General features: G+C 39.7%; 1 protein-coding gene and 1 non-coding gene across 3 annotated transcripts; both read right to left on the bottom strand.

The window, feature by feature from the left end:
* Positions 1–9,440: 9,440 nt before the first annotated feature.
* Positions 9,441–9,547, bottom strand: LOC145511749 (U6 spliceosomal RNA). The gene has a single exon (XR_014058130.1). It is a non-coding gene; the product is annotated as a U6 spliceosomal RNA (small nuclear RNA).
* A 3,857-nt stretch (positions 9,548–13,404) lies between these two features.
* ZCCHC10 (zinc finger CCHC-type containing 10) lies at positions 13,405–27,515 on the bottom strand. Of its 2 annotated transcripts, XM_081500282.1 has the most exons (4): positions 27,457–27,515; positions 17,452–17,613; positions 14,535–14,576; positions 13,405–13,886 (listed from the first exon to the last, which is right to left on the bottom strand). In XM_081500282.1, the coding sequence occupies exons 1-4, from the start codon at positions 27,495–27,497 to the stop codon at positions 13,619–13,621; spliced, it is 513 nt and encodes a 170-aa protein (XP_081356408.1). In that variant the 5' UTR covers positions 27,498–27,515; the 3' UTR covers positions 13,405–13,618. The 2 variants fall into 2 exon arrangements, with proteins under 2 accessions (XP_081356408.1, XP_081356409.1); XM_081500283.1 differs by lacking the exon at positions 14,535–14,576.
* Between the last annotated feature and the right edge of the window lie 47 nt (positions 27,516–27,562).

A 27,562-nucleotide genomic window follows, 5' to 3' on the forward strand; every position in this document is an offset into this window, starting at 1 on the left:
ATCCAGTCAGTCCATCCTAAAGGTAATCAGTCCTGAATAGTCATTGGAAGGACTGATGCTGAAGCTGAAACTCCAATACTTTGGCCACCTGATGTGAAGAACTGACTCATTGGAAAAGACCCTGATGCTGGGAAAGACTGAAGATGGGAGGAGAAGAGGAGGACAGAGGATGAGATGGTTGGATGGCATCAGCGACTCAAGGGACAGTAAGCTCCAGAAGTTGCTGATAGACAGGGAAACCTGGCATGCTGCTGTCCATGGAGTCACAGTCGGACACAACTGAGCAACTGAACTGAACTGAGCAGTAATCTTCTGTTGTTGTTCTTTAGTTGCTAAGTCATGTCCAACTTTTTTGTGGCTCCATGGACTGTAGCCCACCAGGCTCCACTCTCCACAGGATTTTCCAGGCAAGAATACTGGGCTAGGTTGCCATTTCCTTCTCCAGGAGATCTTCCCAATCCAAGAATTGAATCCACATCTCCTGCATTGGCAGGTGGATTCTTTACCACTGAGCCACCAGGGAAGCTCTAGAAATCTTTTACCAAGATATATACCTGATTGCCAAAACTGTCACATATAAACTGGATTCTCTCCCACCTCTTGGGAGCAGTTTACTCAGAACTACTGAATGACTTCCCTGGGCTTGCCTGGTAGCTCAGTTGGTAAAGAATCTGCCTGCAATGTGGGAGATCTGGGTTTGATCCTTGGGTTGGGAATAGCCCCTGGTGAAGGGAAAGGCTACCCACTCCAGTATTCTGGCCTGGAGAATTCCATGGACTATATGATCCATAGGGTCACAAAGAGTTGGACACGACTGAGCGGCTTTCACTTTCATTGAGTGACTATCCGCTGGGCTATAGTCCTCAGTAAGACCCTGAATAAAACTCACAGCTCTAATTCATTTTGCAGTACAGCAGAAATTAATACTACCTTGTAAATCAACTATACTCCAATAAAAATGAATTAAAAAATTAAAGCTCTTATATCATGAATTTTTCTATCAGTTGACTTAAATTCTATTACCTTTATTAAGATTTGTTTTACAATCTGGAATATGGGCTACTTAGGTAAATATTCTTGATGCACTTTCAAAAGAATGTATATTCTGCTATTGTTGGGTAAATTGTTCTGTAAGTGGTTATTTTGTCAAATTTGTTGGTTATGTTGTTCAAGTCTTCTATACCCTTACTTATTTTCTGTCTACTTGTTGTGCCAGTTAACAAGTATGGGTATTGAACTCTCTGACTATAGTTGTGGATTTATTTCTCATTTTATTATTTCCATCAGTTTTACTTCACTTATTTTCAAAATCTTCTATTATGTATAAATGTTTAGGATCATTATATCCTCCTGATGAATTGACTACATTATCATACTCAAGAGCTTTCTTTGATCCTCATAATATTCTTTTTTCTGAAATCTACTGGTCTGATATTAATATAGCCTCTCTAGTTTTCTTTTTATTAGTGTTAGTATACCTGTGTGCCTATTTTATTTAAGGTACATTTCTGGTTGGCAGTACTTCTTACTCTTTTATCCAATCCAATAATCCTTAACTTTTAATTGAAGCTTTTTGATTTTTTATGTATAGGGCTTCCCTGGTGGTGCAGAGGTTAGGTTTCCACCTGTCAATGAAGGGGACACAAGTTCAGTTCCTGGTCTGGGAGCATTCCATGTGCTCCCAGCGCTGTGGAGCAACTGAGCTTGTGTACTACAACTATCGAAGCCCACACCCTAGAGCCAGCAAGTCCCAGCTACTGAAACCTGTGGTCCTAGAGCCTGTGCTCCACAACGAGAGAAGCCAATGCAATGGGAAGCCCGTGCACCAAAATTAGAGAAACACCCAGTGTAGCCAAATATAAATAAATAAATAAAGCAGTGCATATACGTCAAAAAATAGATTATATGTAATGAGATTATGTATAATGTGGAAAAAGTGACAGATTTTATTTTCTTGAGCTCCAAAATCACTGTGGAAGATGACTGTAATCATGAAATTAAAAGATATTTGCTCCTTGGAAGAAAAGCTATGAGAAACCTAGATAGCCTATTAAAAAGCAGAAACATCCCTTTGCTGACAAAAGTCTTTATAGTCAAAGCTCTGGTTTTCCAGTAGTCATGTATGGATGCGAGAGTTGGATCATAAAGAAGGCTGGGTGCTGAAGAATTGATGCTTTTAAACTGTGGTATTGGAGAAGACTCTTGAGAGTCCCTTAGACTGCAAGATTAAACCGGTCAATCCTAAAGGAAATCAGTCCTGAATATTCCTTGGAAGGACTGATGCTGAAGCTGAATCTCCAATACTTTGGCCACCTGATGCAAAGAAACGACTTAGAGCCTGATGCTGGGAAAGATTGAAGACAGGAGGAGAAAGGGATGGCAGAGAATGAGATGGCTGGATGGCATCACCGACTCAGTGGACATGAGTTTGAGCAAACTCAGGGAGATAATGAAGGACAGGGAAGCCTGGCAGGCTGTAGTCCATGGGGTCAAAAAGAGTCACACACAACTTAGTGACTGAACAATGAGATTACAGACATGATTTGGTTTAAATCTGTCATGTTGATATTTATTGTCTATTTGTCCCATTTTGTTTTTTTTTTTTCTCTTTTACTTTTTTAAAAAAATTCCATTTATTTCCCTTGTTGTGTTATTAGCTAGTGATTTGTTTTGTTATTTTGCTGGTTTAGAGGGTTCATAGTATATTTGATTATTTCCTCTAGGACTCTCCTCAAGATAAATGAAAGCACATATCCACACAAAGACCTATATGTGAATGTTCATAGCAGCTTTATTTGTAGTAGCCAAAAACTGGGAATAGTCTAAATATCCATCAATACATGAGTGGATAAACAAATTTGGTATATCCATACAGTAGAATACTACTATTAGTAAAAAGGAATAAACTGTTGATAAACATGACAACAAGAATGAGGGACTTCTCTGGCAGTCCAGCAGTTAAGACTTTGCCTTCCCATGCAGCAGGTGCTGGTTCCATACCTGGTCAGGGAGCTAAGATCCCACATACCTCATGGCCAAAAAACAAAAATATAAAACAGAAAGACTATTGTAATAAATTCAATAAAGACTTTAAAATGGTCCACATAAAAAAAATCTTAAAAAAAGAAAAAACAAGAATGAGTCCCAAAATAATTATGTGGAAAGAAGGCAGACCAAGAAAGTATATACTATATAATTCTATTTATATACATTCAAAAAATGCAAACTATTCTATAGTTAAGTAAGCTATATTTGTAGTTTCCTGGGGACTAATGGCAGATAGGGTAAGCAAAGAGGAATGGGTGGGAAGGATTATGAAAGGGCACACGGAAGCTTTGTGGGGCAAGGTTTAATTATCTTGCTTGTGGTTATGACTTCATGGGTGTATATAGATGTCAAAATCCATCAAATTATATACTTTAAATACGTGAAGATCATTGTAGGTCAATGGCACCTCATAAAGTTCTAAAAGGAAAATATTGGCAGGAATTTCCTGGCAGTCCAGTGGTTAGGACTCGGCACTTTCACTGCTATAGCTGGGATTTAATCCCTGGTCAGGAATCTGCAAGCCCTGTAGCCAAAAGAAAAAAGGATGAAAGAAAGCAAAGAAAAAAGAAAATTAGAAAGTAGGGAAATAAAAAGTGTAAATTACAATCTTGGCACCCAAATATGATAACTATTAGCAATTTCGTCACTATCAAACTCTACAGACAAATTTTCAGACACCCCAAGTGGTATCTGAAAATTTTCAAAAACTGTAGTATTCCATTGTGTTAAAAATTATTTTACCTTTCTCTAATTTCTAGGGTCAATTTATATTTGCCAAGGTAGTGGTTGCTACTATTGTTATAATTATACTGAAATGAATACTTTTATTACCAATCATCCAAACAACAGATCTTGAAACCTTCCTGGGTTCACCTCTTTCACCACAAAATCAAGTGATCACTGAGTTCTGTCATTTCTACCTTCTCAGTATCTCTCATATTTGTCACCTCCTTTCCACTCCCATCTTTAATGTGTTAAGTTAGTCTAATTGTGTTAGGCTTGCACAAAAATCACACAACATATGATCTGCTGTAAGGAGATGTGTTCCCTCCGGCCTTGCAAAGAGTGATGGGGATGAGTCACTGTGTCAAAGCTCTGGGGACCAACGTCACCAAGAGTGACCCTCATTTCTCTTCTGAAAAAATTGAAATATTTCATTTTTTTATCTTTATGCTAAAGATACTAAAACAATAAATCTAAATGTAAATTAAAGCAATAAATCTAAAATGTGAAAAAACAATTTTCTTGAACATTTATATGTTGTTACAAGCTGATCAATTAATTTAATAACTTTTATATATCTGAATATTAATTACACATCTATATATATGTTTACATGGGTTCAACAACTCTTTCTCAGCCATGTACATCTCCCTTGGAAGGCTTTACCAAACTCTCCCTGTGGTTAAGACTCTAAGCTCTCTAGTGACTTAAGCTTGTACTACTTAACACATGTCTATAAGTGTTTATTAATAGCCTATTAATCCTCAGAGGACAAAGACAGATACTTAATACTGGCTGTTAAATCTTGCATAAATGAGTGTTTTCTCCTTTGTCCACATACTCACTGATTCTTTTCAGGGCAGCTAACTAGTTAGGGATGATTTTCTTTGTACAAGTATCTAGTTACATTGGCTTACTTGTTTAGTGACCCTATGGATTTGCCTAGTACAGAAATAATCTCAGAATGCCCTCAGGACTTCTTAAGGAAGGGAATTGTTTTATCAAATGTATACCAAAATGTTCGTGTAAAAATATTACCCAATAGTTGCTGGTTTTTCATTCTTGATTTTGTCCAGAATTTTGGGGAGAGTAAGATCCAGTGCTAGGGATTTATCAATGTGGCCTCATAGTATTTATTATCTATAACCTAAATAGCTTGTCGTTTTTGAGATTGCATCCAAGTACTGCATTTCGGACTCTTCTGTTGACCATGATGGCTACTCCATTTCTTCTAAGGGATTCTTGCCCACAGTAGTAGATACAATGGTCATCTGAGTTAAATTCACCCATTCCAGTCCATCTTAGTTCGCTGATTCCTAGAATGTCGACGTTCACTCTTGCCATCTCCTGTTTGACCACTTCCAGTTTGCCTTGATTCATGGACCTAACATTCCAGGTTCCTATGCAATATTGCTCTTTACAGCATCGGACTTTGCGTCTATCACCAATCACATCCACAGTTGGGTATCGTTTTTGCTTTGGCTCCATCCCATCATTCTTTCTGGAGTTATTTCTCCACTGATCTCCATTAGCATATTGGGCACCTACTGACCTGGGGAGTTCATCTTTCAGTGTCCTATCCTTTTTGCCTTTTCATACTGTTCATGGGGTTCTCAAGGCAAGAATACTGAAGTGGTTTGCCATGCCCTTCTCCAGTGGACCACAATCTGTCAGACCTCTCCACCATGACCCATCCCTCTTGGGTGGCCCCACACGGCATGGCTTAGTTTCATTGAGATAGACAAGGCTGTGGTCCGTGTGATCAGATTAGCTAGTTTTCTGTTGTTTTAGTTTTAGTGTGTCTGCCCTCTGATGCCCTCTCGTAACACTTACCGTCTTACTTGGGTTTCTCTTACCTTGGGCCTTGGGTAATTCCTCTTGCCGCCGCCACCGCTGCCGCCGGCCCCAGCCCCCGGCCTGGCCTAGCCCCTCTCGACTGCCGCCCCCGGCCCTCAGCCCCCAGCCCCCAGCCCCCGGCCCGGCCTAGGCCCTGTCAGCCTCTGCCCCCGGCCCCCGGCCCGGGCTAGCCCCTGTCGGCCGCCGCCCCTGGCCCCCGGCCCGGCCTAGGCCCTCTCGGTCGCCGCCCCCAGCTCCCGGGCCCCGGCCCGCCCTAACCCCTGTCGGCCGCCGCCCCCGGCCCCCGGCCCGGCCTAGGCCCTCTCGGCCGCCGCCCCCGGCTCCTAGCCGCCGGCCAGGCCTAGGCCCTGTTGGCCGCCGCCCCCGGCCCCCGGCCCGGCCTAGGCCCTCTCGGCCGCTGCCCCCAGCCCCCAGGCCCCGGCCCGGCCTAGCCCCTGTCGGCCGCCGCCCCCGGCCCCCGGCCCCCGGCCTAGCCCCTCTCGGTTGCCGCCCCCGGCTCCCGGCCCCCGGCCCCGCCTAGCTCCTCTCGGTTGCCGCCCCCGGCCCCCGGCCCCCGGCCCGGCCTAGGCCCTCTCGGCCGCCGCCCCCGGCTCCCGGCCCCCGGCCCCCGGCCCCCGGCCCGGCCTAGCCCCTCTCGGTTGCCGGCCCCGGCCCGCCCTAACCCCTGTCGGCCGCCGCCCCCGGCCCCCGGGCCCCGGCCCGGCCTGGCCTAGGCCCTCTCGGCCGCCGAGAACAGAATGATCTCTGTTCGCTTCCAAGGCAAACCGTTCAATATCACGGTAATCCAAGTCTATGCCCCGACCAGTAACGCCGAAGAAGCTGAAGTTGAACGATTCTATGAAGACCTACAAGACCTTTTAGAACTAACACCCAAAAAAGATGTCCTTTTCATTATAGGGGACTGGAATGCAAAAGTAGGAAGTCAAGAAACACCTGGTGTAACAGGCAGGTTTGGCCTTGGAGTACAGAATGAAGCAGGGCAAAGGCTAATAGAGTTTTGCCACGAGAACGCACAGGTAATAGCAAACACCCTATTCCAACAACACAAGAGAAGACTCTACACGTGGACGTCACCAGATGGTCAACACCGAAATCAGATTGATTATATTCTTTGCAGCCAAAGATGGAGAAGCTCTATACAGTCAGCAAAAACAAGACCGGGAGCAGACTGTGGCTCAGATCATGAACTGCTTATTGCCAAATTCAGACTTAAATTGAAGAAAGTAGGGAAAACCACTAGACCATTCAGGTATGACCTAGATCAAATCCCTTATGAGTATACAGTGGAAGTGAAAAATAGATTTAAGGGACTAGACCTGATAGACAGAATGCCTGATGAACTATGGACAGAGGTTCATGACATTGTACAGGAGACAGGGATCAAGAAAATCCCCATGGAAAAGAAATGCAAAAAAGCAAAATGGCTGTCTGAGGAGGCCTTACAGATAGCTGGGAAGAGAAGAGAAGCGAAAAGCAAAGGAGAAAAGGAAAGATATTCTCATCTGAATGCAGAGTTCCAAAGAATAGCAAGGAGAGATAAGAAAGCCTTCCTCAGCGATCAGTGCAAACAAATAGAGGAAAACAACAGATTGGGAAAGACTAGAGACCTCTTCAAGAAAATTAGAGATACCAAGGGAACATTTCACGCAAAGATAGGCTCGATAAAGGACAGAAATGGTATGGACCTAACAGAAGCAGAAGATATTAAGAAGAGGTGGCAAGAATACACAGAAGAACTGTACAAAAAAGATCTTCACGACCCAGATAATCACGATGGTGTGATCACTCACCTAGAGCCAGACATCTTGGAATGTGAAGTCAAGTGGGCCTTAGGTAGCACCACTAGGAACAAAGCTAGTGGAGGTGATGGAATTCCAGTTGAGCTATTTCAAATCCTCAAAGGTGATGCTGTGAAAGTGCTGCACTCGATATGCCAGCAAATTTGGAAAACTCAGCAGTGGCCACAGGACTGGAAGAGGTCAGTCTTCGTTCCAATCCCAAAGAAAGGCAATGCCAAAGAATGCTCAAACTACCGCACAATTGCACTCATCTCACATGCTAGAAAAGTAATGCTCAAAATTCTCCAAGCCAGGCTTCAGCAATATGTGAACCGTGAACTTCCAGATGTTCAAGCTGGTTTTAGAAAAGGCAGAGGAACCAGAGATCAAATTGCCAATATCCGCTGGATCATCGAAAAAGCAAGAGAGTTCCAGAAAAACATCTATTTCTGCTTTATTGACTATGCCAAAGCCTTGGACTGTGTGGATCACAATTAACTGTGGAAAATTCTTCAAGAGATGGGAATACCAGACCATCTGACCTGTCTCTTGAGAAACCTGTATGCAGGTCAGGAAGCAACAGTCAGAACTGGACATGGAACAACAGACTGGTTCCAAATAGGAAAAGGAGTACGTCAAGGCTGTATATTGTCACCCTGCTTATTTAACTTATATGCAGAGTACATCATGAGAAACGCTGGGCTGGAGGAAACACAAGCTGGAATCAAGATTGCCGGGAGAAATATCAATAACCTCAGATATGCGGATGACACCACCCTTAGGGCAGAAAGTGAAGAAGAACTAAAGAGCCTCTTGATGAAGGTGAAGGAGGAGAGTGAAAAAGTTGGCTTAAAGCTCAACGTTCAGAAAACTAAGATCATGGCATCTGGTCCCATCACTCCATGGGAAATAGATGGGGAAACAGTGGAAACAGTGTCAGACTTTACTTTTTTGGGCTCCAGAATCACTGCTGATGGTGACTGCAGCCATGAAATTAAAAGATGCTTACTACTTGGAAGGAAGGTTATGGCCAACCTAGATAGCATGTTTAAAAGCAGAGACATTACTTTGCCAACAAAAGTCCATCTAGTCAAGACTATGGTTTTTCCAGTGGTCATGTATGGATGTGAGAGTTGGACGGTGAAGAAAGCTGAGCGCCGCAGAATTGATGCTTTTGAAATGTGGTGTTGGAGAAGACTCTTGAGAGTTTCTTGGACTGCAAGGAGATCCAATCAATCCATCCTAAAAGAGATCAATTCTGGGTGTTCATTGGAAGGTCTGATGTTGAAGCTGAAGCTCCAATACTTTGGCCACCTCATGCGAAGGGTTGACTCATTGGAAAAGACCCTAATGCTGGGTAGGATTGGGGGCGGGAGGAGAAGGGGACGACAGAGGATGAGATGGTTGGATGGCATCACCGACTCAATGAACATGGGTTTGGGTAGAATCTGGGAGTTGGTGATGGACAGAGAGGCCTGGCGTACTGCAATTCATGAGGTCGCAGAGAGTCGGACACGACTGAGCGACTGAACTGAACTGAAGTAGCTTGTAGCACATGGCAACTTGTACTGTGTCTTACTTAATTTTAAATTAACATAATACTCATAATCATAGAGGGTTGAACACAGGTGTTTACTACTACTCGCAAAATGTCACATTCAAGTAATGAAAAAAAAAAATCATAAACCCTCTAAGACAGCACAAATGGGAGAGGAGTACACAGGGGCGTAGCTTCTTACATAAACTTACCATCACTCTTTCTGTCCTTGAGCCCTCCCTGACCTTGGCTGATGAGTGCATGCTGTCATCGAGTTTGGAGCCTTTGCAGAGTTCCATGGCATAAATTCACTTGCTTCCTATTGACTTTCCTTCACCGTAGGGTTACGATTGGGCCCTTAAAATGATTTGGTTGTTTAAGTAGGCATCCACGATTCCATCAATTTTTCCAGCTTCCAAAAGAATTGCAGTTTCTCATATTTCATCTTCTTTTCTTTTCTCTTTGCCTTATGGGTTTATACTTTTGTGTCTTTTTTTTTTAATATGGAATGCTTCACGAATTTGCGTGTCATCCTTGCGCAGGGGCCATGCTAATCTTCCCTGTATCGTTCCAATTTTAGTATATGTGCTGCCAAAGCGAGCACTGTGTCTGTTTCTTTTCTACCATTTTATTAGGTGTCAGGAGGAATGGTAATAAATATGGTTTCAGTTTGCTATACTTTAATGAAAGCCTTTTTTCCTTTGTTCGTAGTGTTTTTGTGTGTGTCTCCCCAGCTGATAGTGAACTCTAAGGAAATCACTGTTGAAGTGTTTTTATATATTGTAGTATAGCACCTTCCAAATAGGAGTTATACTGATGTTTGTGGTTATTACTGATAACCTTGAAAAGCATGCACAAGTATCCTTGGGAGGATACAAAAGACTTTCCAAGGACATTGGCAGTTTCCAGGTCCTCAGCTTCCATCCGTACCCTCTCCTAAAATGCATCTGAGGAATGTCTGCTGCCGAGGTGTCATCCTGGCTTTCCTTTCTCTCTTCCTCTTTCATACTATCTTTTTCTTTCTCTCTCTCACACACACACACCATCACCACCATCACCACCACACCTACACCTTTTTATGGCATAGTTTTACCAAGATGTAAAAACCTGAAGGACAGCATACAAAAATACAATTTGAAATATTCCTTTGGGCCAACTTCTTTCAATTTGTTGTCATTGTTTAGTCACTAAGCCATGTCTGACTCTGTGACCCCACGGACAGACACCATGCGACCCCTTTCAATTAAGGCACCATAATCCAAGGTCTGAATATATATTTGGCCTATTATCAATTTAGATATACTGTAAAGGGGAAGGGAGGATGTAATGACAATTTTTAATTAAAGACATTGTCTCTTCCATTTGTTGCCAAAGAACTTTGCTGCTTGAAGAGTACTGTGAAATTAAGGAAAGCTAGGCTGAGAAATGTTGAAGGTGATGAAACCTAATTTCTTCCTACTAATGGCAGGTCTTCATGTCTTAACTACCTTAGAGCACTATTATTCAAAATGCATAAAAAATCTACAAAGACAGCACCCAGATCATGGATTCTAAACATCATTCTCCAATTAAAAATCAGGCTAGGTCTCTTTGAGAAGTGGTTGGTTCAAAGACAGGGCAAGGAGATCACAAGATGGAACGCAGAACATCTTGTGATTTCAAAAAGTAAGGGAGTACTTACTACTTACTTACAAAAAGATGAGGATTAAAAAAACAACAACAACAAAGGAGCCAACCTGAAGGAATGCTTCTAATAGTCAAAGGTGGAATAATCTGAGCCAAAAACCAATGCTATTATTGAATTTTAACCCACAGAAGAAACATTCACGAGTCCACAGTACCATCGATTAAATGAATGGGAGAGAAGAAACAGCTCTTCCTTATAGTATAATTCCAATTAGTGTAGAAGTAAAGATGAAAGTGGAAAATTACTATTTGTCAAACATCACAGTAATAACTATTGTTATCTACACTAAAAGTAGTGGGTGACTGTGAGGACAATTTGCAGTCTCAAAGTATCTCCTCCAAGATATCTATCAATTAAAAATGGAAAGACAGTCTTTGTAATGGCAAAATCTGATGAAACCACCTTAACCTAGCGATCAAGGTCAGTATCACCAATAATAAATGACTATCAACATTGGGAATTTTTCATTTCTGTGATATTATTTCAAAAAGCATAACATCAGTTCAGCCATGAGAAAACATCTGACAAATCCAAATTGAGGGACATTAGACAAAATAACTGATCAATACTCTTCAAAAGTGACAAGGGCATGAAAGATAAGGAACGACAAAGGAACTTAGAGACAGTAGTAGATTTAGAAGTAACTAAATGCATTTTTGGATAATATAATGGAACAGAAATAGTACACAACTGGGAAAACTGGTGAAATGTGAGTAAAGTTTTTGGTTTAACTAACAGTTATTTTATCAAATATTAATTTCTTGGTTCTGATCATTGTACTGTGGTTATGTAAGATGCTAACATTAGGGGAACCTAGGTGAGGTATACAAGGAAATTGTAATTTTATAGATTTTCTGTAAACCTATGGTTAGTTCAAATTAGCAAGTTAAAAAAATAAATAAAACCATAACTATGAAGTACACCTTCTCTGTACTTTTTTTCCACTTCCAGTGCTAACTTGTGGCCTAATGTCAAGACAAATTTACTACATTGTACAGTCATACAACAAACGTTTGAGGAGTAAAAACCTATGATCTGATTATGACTCCTTTTGATATGGTTCTGAGAAATAATACATTTATTACGTTTTCCGAGGATTCAACTTCCAGAGCTCTGCTTTTAGGCAGGATAGAGTAAATTCTTTGGAAGTTACTCTCCACTGTGCCATTGAGTCTCCTTTTTTGAGTAAACTGTGTGACTGGAGTAAGGATCCTGACCTCTATACTTTTCCAGGTATGCCTTTGAATAGTTGTAATAGTAAAAATAATTAGAATTTAAATGTTCTTACTATCTAAATGGATAAGAAATGGCATTAAGAAAAATAACAGAGACATTAAAGAAGCTTAAGCTCATCAGCACAAACTGAGTTTTATTTAATTGCAAGTGATATAATCTATGTACACGTTTCCCTTCCAAGTTTTTTCACTGCTAAAATTGCCCTTACAGAGATTACAAACATTGTAAACTGCATTTCATTAGTAGTTCATCAAATCTGCCTGTCAACTGACACATTCTGTATAGAGCCTTAAAATGATGTTTTGAGAGTATTTATAATCACTGAAAGCAGATGATTCTGTAAAACAGGTAATAACAGATCTTTAAACTGACAACATACATATATTTAAACTTTTAAATAGAAGTTCGTTTCCTTCAAAAGTAATTTTCTACTGCTTTTTCATAAAAATATAAAAAGACAACATCTGTAGTTTTAAAAACCTATATTTAACCTAAATCAAGATTTTTCTACAAATGATACATCTTTCCAAAAAGTTTAAACCACATCACAAAATAATGTGATGTTAAATCAAATAATTTCATCATGACAGAGTATTTTACTTTTAAGAAATACTTGACAGTATTTCTTTTTAGACTTGCATGCTAGATTTCAACTGTGTATATGCTATGTAAACACACTAGATTAATCCAAGTCACTCATATTTATGCAGTAGACTCATATATGATGAGTTATCATATAAGCAATCATACCACAATTGCAAAATGGTAAAAGGCAATCGTTATGAAAAATTTATAAAAAAATTTAGTAAAAGGCAGCCAACATTACTCTAATTTTCTGTAAAAGTTACATCTCTTCCTCCTACCCCTTTGAATGGTATCTTTTATAGTATATTGACACACAAAAGTATTTATATCCCTTTTACATAAGTTAGCTTTTTAAATGACGGTTTTCTTTTCTGACACATTGAATTTATCCAAAGGCACCAAGACTAGACTCCTATGTAGTTTCAGAATTTTTGTTCTTTTTTAAGTTCCTCTAGAATAATTTTCTTCAGAAAAGGGTAACTCTAAGAACCAGAAGAAAATGAATGATAAAACACAGTAACCTGAAATTTGTACCATCCAAAAGGTATAAATTTATTAATAGGTTTCTTTAACTTTTCATTTAGGACAAGAAGTCAGAACAACTTTCCGAACATAAACACAAAAATAGAGCACATTTAGTAACAGTAGGAAAACTCCTAAGCTTCTAATGTATTAAATCTTACATAATAACATACAGCCAAAACCATTAGAAATTCACTGCCAGATATTCTGATGCATTATCCTGAAAAATGTCTGATACACAGCACTAACATGGAACAGAGTATGGCGTTATTTCACAGGGAGAAAAGATAGGTTTCATCACAAAAACAGATTTACTAGATTTTAGCTTTGATTAATTTTAGAGATATATTTTATTTTTATTTTATTTTATTTTTTTAATTTTAGAGATATATTTTAAAGATAAAAAAGAAAAACAAGATTCACCCCTAAAATAAAAAAAGTCTTTTAATATATATATATATATATATATATATATATAAAATCCATTATTAATACTTTTTTATGCTCTTACAATGTAAAACATTTAGAAACTCCTGAACTCTAGAAATGTTGGCCAGTTAACCTATTTGGCCATAACACATTCTGAATTCCCTTCTGAGAATCACATTGTTTTCAGTCCATTAGTCCAATATGGATGGAGCAATTCTATTTCTTTTTTTTCTTCTTTGGTGGTTCATCATCAGAACTACTATCTGTGCTGGTGCTGCTACTACTGGAAGAGCTGGAATCTGAGTCTGAATCAGAGGATGAGGAGGAGCTTGTGGAGGAAGCGGAAGATGATGAACTGGAGGAGCTTTCATCAGAGTCACTGTCCTCTGAGGAAGATGAGGTAGATGTCTCTTCACTCTCTGATGAAGAATCACTGGCTGAACTGTCGCTGCTATTGCTACTGGAACTGGTTACACTCTTAGACCTATTAAACAATTATATACATGAGAAGACGACATTTAATAGAATGTTTAAAAGCAATTTCACTTGAGTGTTATGCATATATATATGTATACTGAAGCTTTGCCAGTATGGTATCTCTAAGATTTGATGCTTTATGGATTGCCTAACTGTTAGTAACTCTAACGTGTCCACCCTTTCACTCCAACCACAAGGTCTTTAAATCTCTTGGATGCAATTTGAGAAAAGTGAACATAATATATTATGCTTCAGAGTGAATGTTCGAATACAGTTGCAGTTTAACAACTGGGTTTATTTAAACCTCATGTACAGTGGTAAATGTTTCATAACCTTAACTATTTTAGACAAGATACAGCTGGTCAATAATTTCTCACCAATAATTTCTAATAACATTTCCTAATCTAAGACAAGAGAAATTACTTACAATTCCCAGGTATAAGGACCCTGGAAAGTTGGAGAAAAAGGAGAAACAAAGGAAGAAACTCGAGACAAGTAAACAGAGGACGGTATCAGAAAACAGGATGATGTTTAATCATAAATCGCAAACAAGAGACTTCAGATCCAAATCTTGTAACTATTATTTTAAAATCAACCACCCTATCCCTCCAACTATTATTATATATTACCTATATAATATTAAAGCCACACATACCTTTTCTTCTTGGTCTTTCTTTCTACATTAGCTTCTCCAATGCTGATAAGCAACAGGGAAAGGGGGGAGGAGCTCTTGTTAATAGAGTGATTATAAACAGCTCAGACAAACCCTTCTGATATCCCCAAAACTGTCTTACACTGGAGAAAAACTTTGTCTTTTGTAACATGTACTGAGAGTCCAGTGTTTCTTATTATAACCAAGAGAAAAGTTTTCTACTGAGGGTGTATACGGTACATGCATGAGCTCCTCAGGTGGCTCAGTGGTAAAGAATCTGCATGCCAATGCAGGAGACACAGAGATGGGGGTTCTATCCCTAGGTTGGGAAGATCCCCTAGAGGAAGAAATAGCAACCCACTCCAGTATTCTTGCTTGAAAAATCCCATGGACAGAGGAGCCTGGTGGGCTACTGGCCATAAGGTCACAAAGAATAGGACACAAATGAGCACGCATGTGTGATACATGCAGTTAAATTAACTAGCTCTTAAGACTGATGGTATCAACTGTATTTTAAAAGTCAGGTAAGTTAATAGTTAAGATGAGCAAACACACTAATTTGCTTCTTTTTTAATTTTGAACTTAGGTTGACACAGCTAAATCAACTACTCAGTGAACAATAGAACAAAGCAAATAATAGCAGAACAATTGTAATTCATAATTTGGTTTTCTAGAATGGTATTATAAGTGGTCATTTTATATAAAAAGAAAAGCAACTATTAATTAAAAAAATTTTTATTAAATGATTCATTTTGTGTATACTTAAAACTAACACAACATTGTAAATCAACAATTGTTGTTCTTTGTCACTAAGTCCTATCTGACTCTTTGTGACCCCATGGACTATAGCCCACCAGGCTCCTCTGTCCATGGGATTTCCCAGGCAAGAATACTGGAGTGGATTGCCATTTCCTTCTCCAGGGGATCTTCCCAACCCAGGGATCGAACTCAAGTCTCCTGCATTGTCAGGCAGATTCTTTACCACTGTGAGCTACCAGGGAAGCCCGAATCAACTATACTCCAATAAAAATTAAAAAGCCCCATTTCTTGAGACTTCCCTGGCGGTCTAGTAGTTAAGACTCTGTGCTTCCACTGTAGGGGGCGTGGGTTCTATTCTTTGCTGGGGAATTAAGATCCCACATGCCACTAGGCACAGGCAAAAAAATTTTAAAAACAGAAAACCAAAAAACCTCCCAAACCATTGATTTTTCTGCATGTCCTCCAAATGTTCAGTTTTAAAACCAGAGACTTAATACTTTAAGATTATGCTCCCTTACATTATTTATAAAGAAAAAAGTCTGGTGATTTCTGAGTGATTTTAAATATACAAATGGCTTGCTGCTACACAGCTGCCAAACAACATGCCTACTAAATCAGGCTTTCAAATTACAGAATTACTTCTATTACTCTACACTGTCCTATATATTTAACATTGTTATATTCTGAACTTCTCTGCATATCCTAGATAATGCTTCTATCCTTATTTCCCAGATCTTCAAATATAAATATGTATTTACGTAAAGTTGTTTCACACGATGGAATTACTTACTAAAGAATTGTCATTTTTGCAATTAAAATAAATGGTAGAAGTACATTTGTTAAGTCATACCACAAGAATTCAAGATCACTAAAATTCACACACTTCCATAATTTTATCACTGAACCAAAATAATTAGCAGTCTGTGTAACAGAGCCAAAACTCAAATTCATGCAGTTGTGTGTATTTTTTAAGACCAAGATACTTGTGTAATACAACTAGAAAAACAAAAGTAGATGTTGAAATGAAATTATTCATAACTCTTATCATTTTTTGCTTACATTCCTAACAAATGAATTTTAAAAAATTATGTTTTCTCCTCATCTTTTTTCTATCCTAAGTTTCAATATTTGCAGAGGGTATAAACTCTGGCATATTATATAAAATATTGACATTTTAAAAAGAAAATTGTTATATAATTTTGGTAATTGTAAATACCACAAAATTTGATACCTATAATAATTAATTTTAAAAAATATGAACAAGCTTATCTTTAAACAACTGGTACTTTTACATTATCCCTTTTCCTCTTTGAACCTGTGTTTTTATTTTCCTTTCCCCACAGAATGTATCCTAATATATTTTTATGTCTGAAAATTTTAGTGATCATTTATATTTGTCTACAGTAAAAACAGACATAACATAACTTGAAATTGTATCTTTTAATTACATGTGATCATAAAGTTTTAAAAGTGCTTAAAAATTCTGAGCTGAATTACCATCATCACTACTACTATGCAAATTGATTAAAACAATGTAAAATATATTATAAATTTTAGTAACTATTATGGAATGGCTACCCACTCCAGTATTCTTGCTTGGAGAATTACATGGACAGAGGAGCCTGGCGGGCTACAGCTGATAGGATCACAAAGAGTTGGACACGACTGAGCAACTAACACACACACATACATAAAATATTCTACTGGAACTGTATCTTTTAAAGACATCACTTTTTTTTCTAGTTTTTGTATCCATGGATCTTACTGCTTGACTATGACAGAATTCAGTATCAAGTTAATTCCTATATTTAATTTTTACAGATTTAACCCCGAGAAAGCTTGTTAACCTGGACAGATAGATGGTGTAGCAATGTCACTTAGTTCTTTGAATTCTTCCCATGCTAAATAAATTCCACAAGTCACATAATGATGTATCATTAAAATACACTTTTTGAAATAAGTTTTTAAAAATAATTTTATTTATTTTGGTTGTGCTGGGTCTCGCAAAGAGCTTAGCATGGTGCCTTGCATCAGTAACACTCATTAAACATTAGCTAGTATTTATAATCTAAATCTGGATAACCATCATAAGATATTTAGTCCCTTAATAAATTTTATAAATAAAAATAAATATTCCTTTGGACACCATATGTAACCTTACCTTTGTTGTAATAATAATCTGTTTTCCTTTTCTTTTAAAGCTTTCTTTAGTTCTGCTGTTCTTGAAGGCCTATGTAGGTACTTTCTTTTTCCTGTGCATTCATAAGTCCAATGTCCAAATTCCAAGCATTTTTGACATCTTACATGTTGCTTATTTGCTTCACTACAGGATAAAAAATAAGAATATAGGCCTTAAATTTTTGACTTGACATTTTCTGCTGTGAGAAACATAAACAATATAAGCATAAAATGATGTTTATGTTTAAGGTACAATTCAAAAATAAACATCATTTTACACTTTAAATTATTTGTTAGATTTAATTGCTAGGCAATATAGTAAGTGGTTAAGGGCTTGGACCTTAGAGTTAGACAGAACTGAGTTCAAATCTTGTTTCCTCAATTCCATTCCAGTAACAGCAGACTAGGTAATTCAGACCAACTCTTCAGCTTAGAATTAGAAAAGACAGCCAAAACATTTTTAATAATCTGCTCAAGGATCAGAGAGCAAAGAGGTTAAAAAATCACCAAGCCAAGATATGGAAGAGGAGGGAAACCCAGAGTGGTCAGCTCAACTCTTGTCCTGGGGCCTTCTCCCAACTCAGGAGAGTAAGCAAGCATCACTTATAACAAGCAAGGGAGACAAATTATGCATTCAGAGTTAGGACTCTGAAGAGCTTTACCCTAAGAATAAAGCAATGGTGTTTAAAGTGCTGCCCAACTTCTAGTCACCTAGGAGATAAAGAAAAATCTCAATCCCTGAGATTGAATTAAGATTGACAAGTGGAGAAAAACAGATAAAAGAATTGGAAAGGAAGAAATAAAACTGTCATTCCTTACTGATGATGTATCATGTGCATTGCAAATCCAAAAGACTCTATAGATAAATTTTTATTTTATTCTTTGGCCATGCTGTGTGAAATGTGGGATCTTAGTTCCCCAACCTAGGATTGAAACCTGTGCCCCCTGCATTGGGAGTGTGGAGTCCTAACCACTGACTACCATGGAAGTCCACAAATATTTTTTTTAATAATTAGAATTCATAAGTGAGTTTCAGTTCAGTCACTCAGCCATGTCCAACTCTTTGCGACCCCATGGACTGCAGCATGCCAGGCTTCCCTGCCCATCACTAACTCCCAGAGCCTATTCAAACTCATGTCCATCAACTCGGTGATGCCATCCAACCATCTCATCCTCTGTCATCCCCCCTCCTCCCACCTTCAATCTTTCCCAGCATCAGGGTCTTTTCCAATGAGTCAGCTTTTCCAATCAGGTGGCCAAAGTACTGGAGTTTCGGCTTCAGCATCAGTCCTTTCAATGAACACCCAGGACTGACTTCCTTTAGGATGGACTGGTTGGATCTCGTTGCAGTCCAGGGGACTCTCAAGAATCTTCTCCCGGGGACTTCCCTGGTGGTCCAGTGGCTAAAATGCTGCGTTCCCAATGCAGGGGGCCTGCATTCGGGGGCCTGGGTTCAATTCCTGGTTGGGGAAGTAAGATCCCACATGCTGCAGCTAAAACAAACGAAAAAAGATCCTGCGTGCTGCAACTACAACCCGGTGCAGTCAGATAAATAAATAAAGTATTTAAAAAAAAAAAAAAAAGAATCTTCTCCAACACCACAGTTCAAAAGCATCAATTCTTCGGCGCTAGCTTTCTTTATAGTCCAACTCTCGCATCCATACATGGCTACTGGAAAAACCATAGCTTTGACTAGATGGACCTTTGTTGGCAAAGTAATGTCTCTGCTTTTTAATATGCTGTCTAGGTTGGTCATAGCTTTTCTTACAAGGAGTAAGGGTCTTTTAATTTCATGGCTATAGCCACCATCTGCAGTGATTTTGGAGCCCCCAAAATAAAGTCTCTCACTGTTTCCGTTGTTTCCCCAGCTATTTGCCATGAAGTGATGGGACCGGATGCCATGATCTTGGTTTTCTGAATGTTGAGTTTTAAGCCAACTTTTTCATAAGTGAGTTTAGAAAGGTTTTATATTGGGATCAGCAAACTTCTCTTTGAAGAAATGACTGTTAGGTCTTCCTCCCACTTTTTGATTGGGTTGTTTGTTTTTCTGGTATTGAGCTATATGAACTGTATATTTTGGAGATTAATCTTCTGTCAGTTGTTTCATTTGCAATTATTACCTGCCATTCTAAGGGTTGTCTTTTCATCTTGTTTATAGCTTTCTTCGCTGTGCAAAAGCTTTTAAGTTTAATTAGGTCCCACTTGTTTATTTTTGTTTTTATTTCCATTACTTTAGGAGGTGGGTCAAAGAGGATATTGCTGTGATTTACATCAGAGTGTTTTGCCTATGCTTTCCTCTAGGAGTGTTATAGTTTCTGGCCTTTAATCCATTTTGAGTTTATTTTTGTGTATGGTATTAGGAAATGTTCTAATTTCATTCTTTTACATGTAGCTGTCCAGTTTTCCCAGGACCACTTATTGAAGAGACTGTTTTTTCTCCACTGTATATTCTTGCCTCCTTTGTCAAAGATAAGGTGTCCGTAGATGCGTGGGTTTATCTCTGGGTTTTCTATCTTGTTCCACTGATCTATAGTTCAGTTTTTGTGCCAGTACTGTCTTTATTACTGTAGCTTGAGATGTTCTTTTTATAACCGTTTATTAAGGACATATTTATGTTGTCTGAACTTTTTCGTAGATCGTGTTATAGGTCACAATAAAATTTTTTTTAAATCTTGGCTCTTTCACTACATAGTTTTAGGCTCTTTAGAAAGCTGATTTTTGAACTTAAGTTTCTTATTCTAAAAAATGGGACAATATCTACTTCACTAGATTATTATGAGAATTAGACAAGACCATAACCATGGTTTATACTTACTGTGTGTCAGGAAGTTAGCTAAATACTACTTATGCATAAATACATCTAATCCCCATGACAACCCAACGAGTTTGAGAACAATATCCTCATTCTACAAACTGGGATGTTTGTATAGCAAGCAACAAGGAATCTGGCATAAAATAATATAAAAATGGGAGCTGTGACTATCAGTCTACATATTAGGCTAATCAACTATGTGGACTAATGATACTTGGCAATTCCTCAAACATGGGTGCATCATGAGATGCTGGACTTTTAATTTCGACATAGAGCAGTCACCTTTTTATCCCTGGAGGACACATAATTGGTGTTCAGTAAATGCTTGTAAAATGAATGACTGTTAAAGTAGGCAAGGGTTTAAGAGAACATATATTGTTTATAGTATGCTTTTCATTAATTAATTCCCACATTGTGGGCCAGCTTCTGTAATTTTGACAATAATTTATTTTGGACTTCCCTGGTGGTCCAGTGGTTAAGAATCTGCCTGCCAATGCAGGGGACACACAGTTTGATCCCTGGTCAGGGAAGATCCACATGTCTTGGGACAACTAAGCCCTGGAGCCGCAACTACTGAGCCCATACACCACAACTACTGAAGTCCAAGTGCTGCAGAGCCCGTGCTCTGCAACAAGAGAAGCCACCACAATAAGAAGCCTGTGTACAATTAGAGAGCAGTCCCCGCTCAGTGCAACTAGAGAAAGTCCACATGCAGCAAGGAGGACCCAGTGAAGCCAAAAATAAATTAATTAATTTAAAAAAACTTATTTTTAGCACCTGTCCAAAATAAGCCAATCCTAATGTGAAAAATCAATGTTTCAAGTAAGGAACTAAGATCCAGCAGTAGTATTAAAAGATAATAAAGAAGAGTCAGCTTTTTGCCTAGTAATAGTTCATAAATTTCCGTAAACAACTGCTAGTACCATGACTATAACTTCAGAGTTTATCTCAATATGTAATAGTGCAGCAAATTGTTAAGGCTTTCTATAATAAAAGACTTTACGGACTTAATATTAAGTTGCCCACTTTTCAGGTAAAAAGAATCACTAACATTTAACATATACAGGTGGTGCCAGTGGTAAAGTATCCACCTGCCAACGCAGGAGACGTAAGACACATAGGTTTGATCCTTGGGTTGGAAAGATCCCCTGGAAGAGGGCGTGGAAATCCACTCCAGTATTCTTGCCTGGAGAACCCCATGGACAGAGGAGCCTGACAGCCTTCAGTCCATATGGTGGCAAACAGTTGGATATGACTGAAGCGACTTAGCACACACATTGTAATGTAGGGCTTCCCAGGTGGCTCAGTGGTAAAGAATCCACCTGCCAAGCAAGAGACATGGGTTCAACTCCTGTGTCGGGAAGACCCCCTGGAAACGGAAATGGTAACCCACTCCAGTATTTCTTGCCTGGGAAATCCTATGGACAGAGAAGCTTTGTGGGCTACAGTCTGCTGCTGCTGCTAAGTCACTTCAGTTGTGTCCGACTCAGTGTGACCCCACAGACGGCAGCCCACCAGGCTCCACCATCCCTGGGATTCTCCAGGCAAGAACACTGGAGTGGGCTGCCATTTCCTTCTCCAATGGATGAAAGTGAAAAGTGAAAGTGAAGTCGCTCAGTCATGTCCGAATCTTCGCAACCTCATGGACTGCAGCCTACGAGGCTCCTCCATCCATGGGATTTTCCAGGCAAGAGTACTAGAGTGGGGTGCCATTGCCTTCTCCAGGGCTACAGTCTATGGGGTCACAAAAGAGTCGGACATGACTTAGTGACTAAACAACAACTATTGTAATATGCATCCCAGAAATGATAAAATCAAAAACATTAAAGGATAATTAGTAAAAAATGTAAAATCATGACAGTTGGAATCAAGATGGTGGAACTGGTTTAGAACAGTACCGAAACAACACACATATATGGGTAGTCAGAAATGCAGGAAACAAATTTACTAATAGTTAAAAACTGGTCAACAGTCACAGGACAAGAATCAGTTGTACTGCTTTGCATGGGTAAGAATCTTCTCTTCGATTTTTCTCCAATTTACAGAGTTTTAAAATAGGTCAAAGACAATGAGGCACAGGCCCTGATAGGGTCACATAGCCAGGATAGGGAATTAGACAACTGAGCCAGTAATCTATTTTTTTTTTTAATCCATTTCAAAGTCTTTCACAATATTTCATAATAATGAAATTATGGGGGAGGATGGAATCCTTTCAGAATCAAGGAATTAAAGTCTTCTTCTCCAACTTACAGTTTGTTTTCCCAATATTGTAAGAAATTTATAGCATGGAATCTGTTATTAAAAATATTATTGGCCAGCACTGTGGGGTTTGTTTTTTGTTGTTATAAACAGAACTTTCACTAATATCTGAAGCCCACTTATGATGTTCTAAACATTAACTAGAGACTTCTCTGATAGTTCAGTGGTTAAAACTCCAAGCTTCCGTGACAGAGGCACAGACTCGATCTCTGGTCAGGGAGTTAATATCCCACATGTCATGAGGCACAGCCAAAAATAAGTAAATAGATCAACATTTACTAACTAATCATTCTTAAAAATACTTATATCTTCTATATATTCTATATAGAATGCTATCTTCTATTCTATATAGAATGCTGAGACAGACCTATAATTTCAACATAAACAAGACCAGTAAGCATTTCTTTTCAAATGAATACCCTATTTAATAACATTCCTTTTCTATAGCTTAAGCTAAGGTTTAAGGAAGTGTTTTTAACAGTACAGCCTTTTTATGTGAAACAACCTTCTTTGATACCTGAAATATTAAGACATGTCTGCCAGATTGGCAAAACTTTAAGCCTATGGTTGACAGAGGTGGAGAAGGGCTCTCTGAATATAGTAAAATATACATTTTTAAATGCTGGTGAGTATGTAAGTTGCAGAAACTTTCTGAAGGGCTATGTGGTAACATGCAACAAAAATCTTAAAAATGTACATATCAAATAAACAAAAAATATAATATCAATAATGATTATCTATCTAGAGGATCCCCAAGAGTTCCATTTATTATTAAACTAATAAATGAGTTTAATAAAGTCATAGGATATAAGGTCAGTATACAAAAGTCAATATACTAGCAATGAACAACTGGAAATTGAAATAAAAAAATACTACTACAATACTTAATTTTGCCCGTGTTAAATTTCTTCCCATTAGACTCAACATAGAGTTCATCTGTAAAGACCTTTCTGGATTGGGATCTCGTTATCCATTGTATTAAGTCACCCCTCTTAGCTTTGTGTTAACTGCAGATTTGATAAACACACACGTGTCCTCATCCAAGTCATTTATAAAAATTGTTGACAAGATCAAACTGAGTACCACACTGAAGCCACCATGGGATACCTCTGTATATTTACTTAAACCCATTAAACAATACTCTTAGTTCATGATGTTCAACTGATGTACCTAATAGTTCTCTTTTGTTCACAAGGATACTGTGAGAGACTTTCCAAGATGCCTTATTGAAATCCAAATACCTAAAAAAGGCAATAAGGGTATCAGTCTGTAATGATTTGATACCTGATGAACTTGGCTTTTATTTCTGAACAGATTTAATATATCCAGTCAGAATTTTGCCTGGAATGGATACCAAGTTCACAAGTCTAGTTTGTGGAATCTACCCTTCTCACTTTGAAAATCAAAACAACATTTGCCTACTTCTAGTCCTTTAGCCGGAGAAGGCAATGGCACCCCACTCCAGTACTCTTGCCTGGAAAATCGCATGGACGGAGGAGCCTAGTAGGCTTCAGTCCATGGGGTCGCTAAGAGTCGGACACGACTGAGCGACTTCACTTTCACTTTTCTCTTTCATGCACTGGAGAAGGAAATGGCAACCCACTTCAGTATTCTTGCCTGGAGAATCCCAGGGACGGCGGAGCCTGGTGGGCTGCCGTCTATGGGGTCGCACAGAGTCGGACACGACTGAAGCGACTTAGCAGCAGCAGCAGCAGCAGCAGTCCTTTAGCGTCACTCCTGTTGGCCAGAGGTCCTCAGATTACCAGCAGCACTACAGCCATTTCACTTGGAAATTTTCTGTTATGTTGGGGACCAAATCACCTGGGTCAAGTGCCTTAAACACATTCAGAGTGGCTTAGGGCTCTAATACCCACTCCTCAAGTATCCTGGGCATCAGTTCTACTCTTCTCATTCTGCATATAATTGGTTTGAGTTAAATATGATTCAGAGTTAAGTCCCTGAAAGATCTGCTGAATGGGAAGTTCAAATTTCTCCCCTTTCCTCCTTTGGTCCAAAGACTTTTAAAAACAATGTCAATAGTACTTTCTCACTTCTCATAACTTGTAGCTTAAAAATTGTTCTGATGGAAGAGCTATCTGCTCTTTATAAACAAATTTTTTTGATGAATATAAAATAAAAAGCAAAGCCTCCTCTTTTATCTTCTCTCCCAAAATATTCCCTAAATTTTCCTGCACTCTCCTTGCCGCTAATGGCCCTCGGTCTCCAACTCCCTGGGAGTTGTCCTGACAGCCTTTAAACCATGACAGGTTTTGTTACACACCATGTTTTCTTCCCAGTAACACCAGAAGCCCCTAAAGCTTTGTTTTTTACTTCTGTGTAGCTCATGTATGGAATCCAAGCATACTGAAGAAATGGAACATTTGTTTAACTCTGTGATACTCTAAAACTTATGCTAAAAGCACTAAAAGTCTTACTTTCAAAAGTGGACACTGATTTAGTCAATCTAGCCATCATCACCTCCTCTGACCTATCCACCCATTGTTTATAAAGACCCATTCAATTATGCTGGGAAGAGAAAGGGAAAGTGAAAGTCTCTCAGTTGCGTCACACTCTTTGGGACCCCATGGACTATACAGTCCATGGAATTCTCCGGGCCAGAATACTGGAGTGGGTAGCCTTTCCCTTCTCCAGGGGATCTTCCCAACTCAGGAATCAACCCGGGGTCTCCTTCATTGCAGGCAGATTCTTTACCAGCTGAGCCACAAGGGAAGAGAATGAGATCCAAATTAATCAGAACTTCATATTCCCATAGGCATGGTTTAGGGTAGGGCATGTAATCCAATCTAGACAATGAGATGCTATCAACCTGAAGCTGAGATGATATAAAGAACCCTAGATATTGCAGCCATTTTAGGACCAAAGGAGTGATCTATCCAAGTATGGAACCAACATCCTAAAGAGCAAACCTGAGAGACATTAGACCCTGGTAACACCATTTAATGGATATCTCTTTAAGTAGAACTGTTACTCCATTCTTGATCTCAGAACCATCTTGGAAAAGCCTTCTTCCTCCACCAAGCATACTACTACTTCACTCTGATTCCCTAAGTCTTTATCTTTATGATCAAGGAACTCTTTTCATCCAACATGAGAGGCAGAGTCTGATCAAAGAGAGAAGAAAAGGATCAGGATTCCTAGAATCAGTTCGGTTCAGTTCAGTTTAGTCACTCAGTCGTGTCAGACTCTTTGCGACCCCATGAATTGCAGCACGCCAGGCCTCCCTGTCCATCACCAACTCCCAGAGTCTACCCAAACCCATGCCCATCAAGTCGGTGATGCTATCCAGCCATCTCATCCTCTGTCATCCCCTTCTCCTCCTGCCCCCAATCCTTCCTAGCATTAGGGTCTTTTCCAAAGAGTCAACTCTTCGCATGACGTGGCCAAAGTATTGGAGTTTCAGCTTCAACACCAGTCCTTCCGATGAACACCCAGGACTGATCTCCTTTAGGATGGACTGGTTGGATCTCCTTGCAGTCCAAGGGACTCTCAAGAGTCTTCTCCAACACCACAGTTCAAAAGCATCAATTCTTTGGCGCTCAGCTTTCTTCACCGTCCAACTCTCACATCCATACATGACTACTGGAAAAACCATAACCTTGACTAGATGGACCTTTGTTGGCAAAGTAATGTCTCTGCTTTTAAATATGCTATCTAGGTTGGTCATAACTTTCCTTCCAAGGAGTAAGCGTCTTTTAATTTTATGGCTGCAAACACCATCTGCAGATTGGAGCCCCCCAAAATAAAACTATAAATACAAAAAGGAATATAAATATACACACTGGAGCAGACTGAGTGATGTATTATAAAAAGGCAAACAGTGATGGCATGAAAGGCTGAGAGTGAATAACTGGTGAATGTTGTTTGGGTGTGCAGATTGGTAGAAGAAAAAAAAAAGGCTGTACAATAAAGGGGCATATGACACGAACTCCTGCATTATCTGTTCCCAGCAAACCTCTTGTTCCCTTCTCTCGCTCATTAGCCGCCACAATGGGTATCTTTCAGTTCTTAGAAAGTAAGTTCTCTCCTGTCTCAAATTAATTATGCCGTTCTGGATGCTCTTTCCCCCAATCTTCTCACGACTGACTCCCTTCTCACACTTTTCATCTCTGTTCAAATCTCACCTCTTCAGAGATGCCTTTCCAGTCCAACCAACCTAACCAGGACCGTTCTCTTTTCCCACCATCTCATTTCCTTCAAAGCTCTTACTATCAACTGCATTTGCTTAAAATGTTTCGTTTATCGACTCTTTCCACCAACAGAATGTAAGTTTCCTGAAAGCAGATATTCTGTCTTGAACACTTTCTTACACCCCAATAAAGCGATAGGTAATGCATACATTACTATCTGTTAGAGAATGAATGGCAGAATGTGAGAAGATAGCTTGGGAGAAAAGTCAGGCTGTTCCTAGGTAAGGCGATTACAATGGGGCAGGAAAAGCCAGCTGGCCTGGAGGTTGAACAGGAATCTGAAGGTTTACGTCGGCGAGAATAAGGGGTGATGGACGCCGGCTACAAGCTTCGCCTGGTTACTCGTGGGGTGCGCCCACCGCTGCCCACCGGCTGGGTTGGGCAAATCGGCATAAATCACTTAGTAACCAATTCCTGGACGTCCCCTTCGCGGGAACCAAACGCGAGACTCTCTTCAGTCACCCCTAGGTCCCGCCCAGCGGCCTTACACAGCCGTCTTCCACGAAATCGCTAGTGCACAGACATCAAACTTCTCGCCCCGGCCCGAGCCCCTTGTGGGCAGGCGACGTGTAAGAAAAACGGCCACCCTCCGCCAGATCAAGCTGAGGATCCGACACCGACCCTGCTTGCCGGCACCGCTCACTAGCCCGCTGACGCGCTTCTCTCCGCCCCCAGCCCGCCCCGCCGCCCAACTCCGGCCCTAACTTACGCTTGTCTTCGGGCTATGAGACGATGCATGGGAGTCGCCATCTTAGCGCGGCTGGCGACGGCCGCGCTGGGTTTTGGGAAACTCCTCGAAGTGGGCGGGGACTTCG

Source organism: Giraffa tippelskirchi, chromosome 6, assembly GCF_054371585.1.
Source record: "Giraffa tippelskirchi isolate mGirTip1 chromosome 6, T2T-mGirTip1v1.2.pri, whole genome shotgun sequence".
In the NCBI taxonomy this organism is placed as follows: Eukaryota; Metazoa; Chordata; class Mammalia; order Artiodactyla; family Giraffidae; genus Giraffa; species Giraffa tippelskirchi.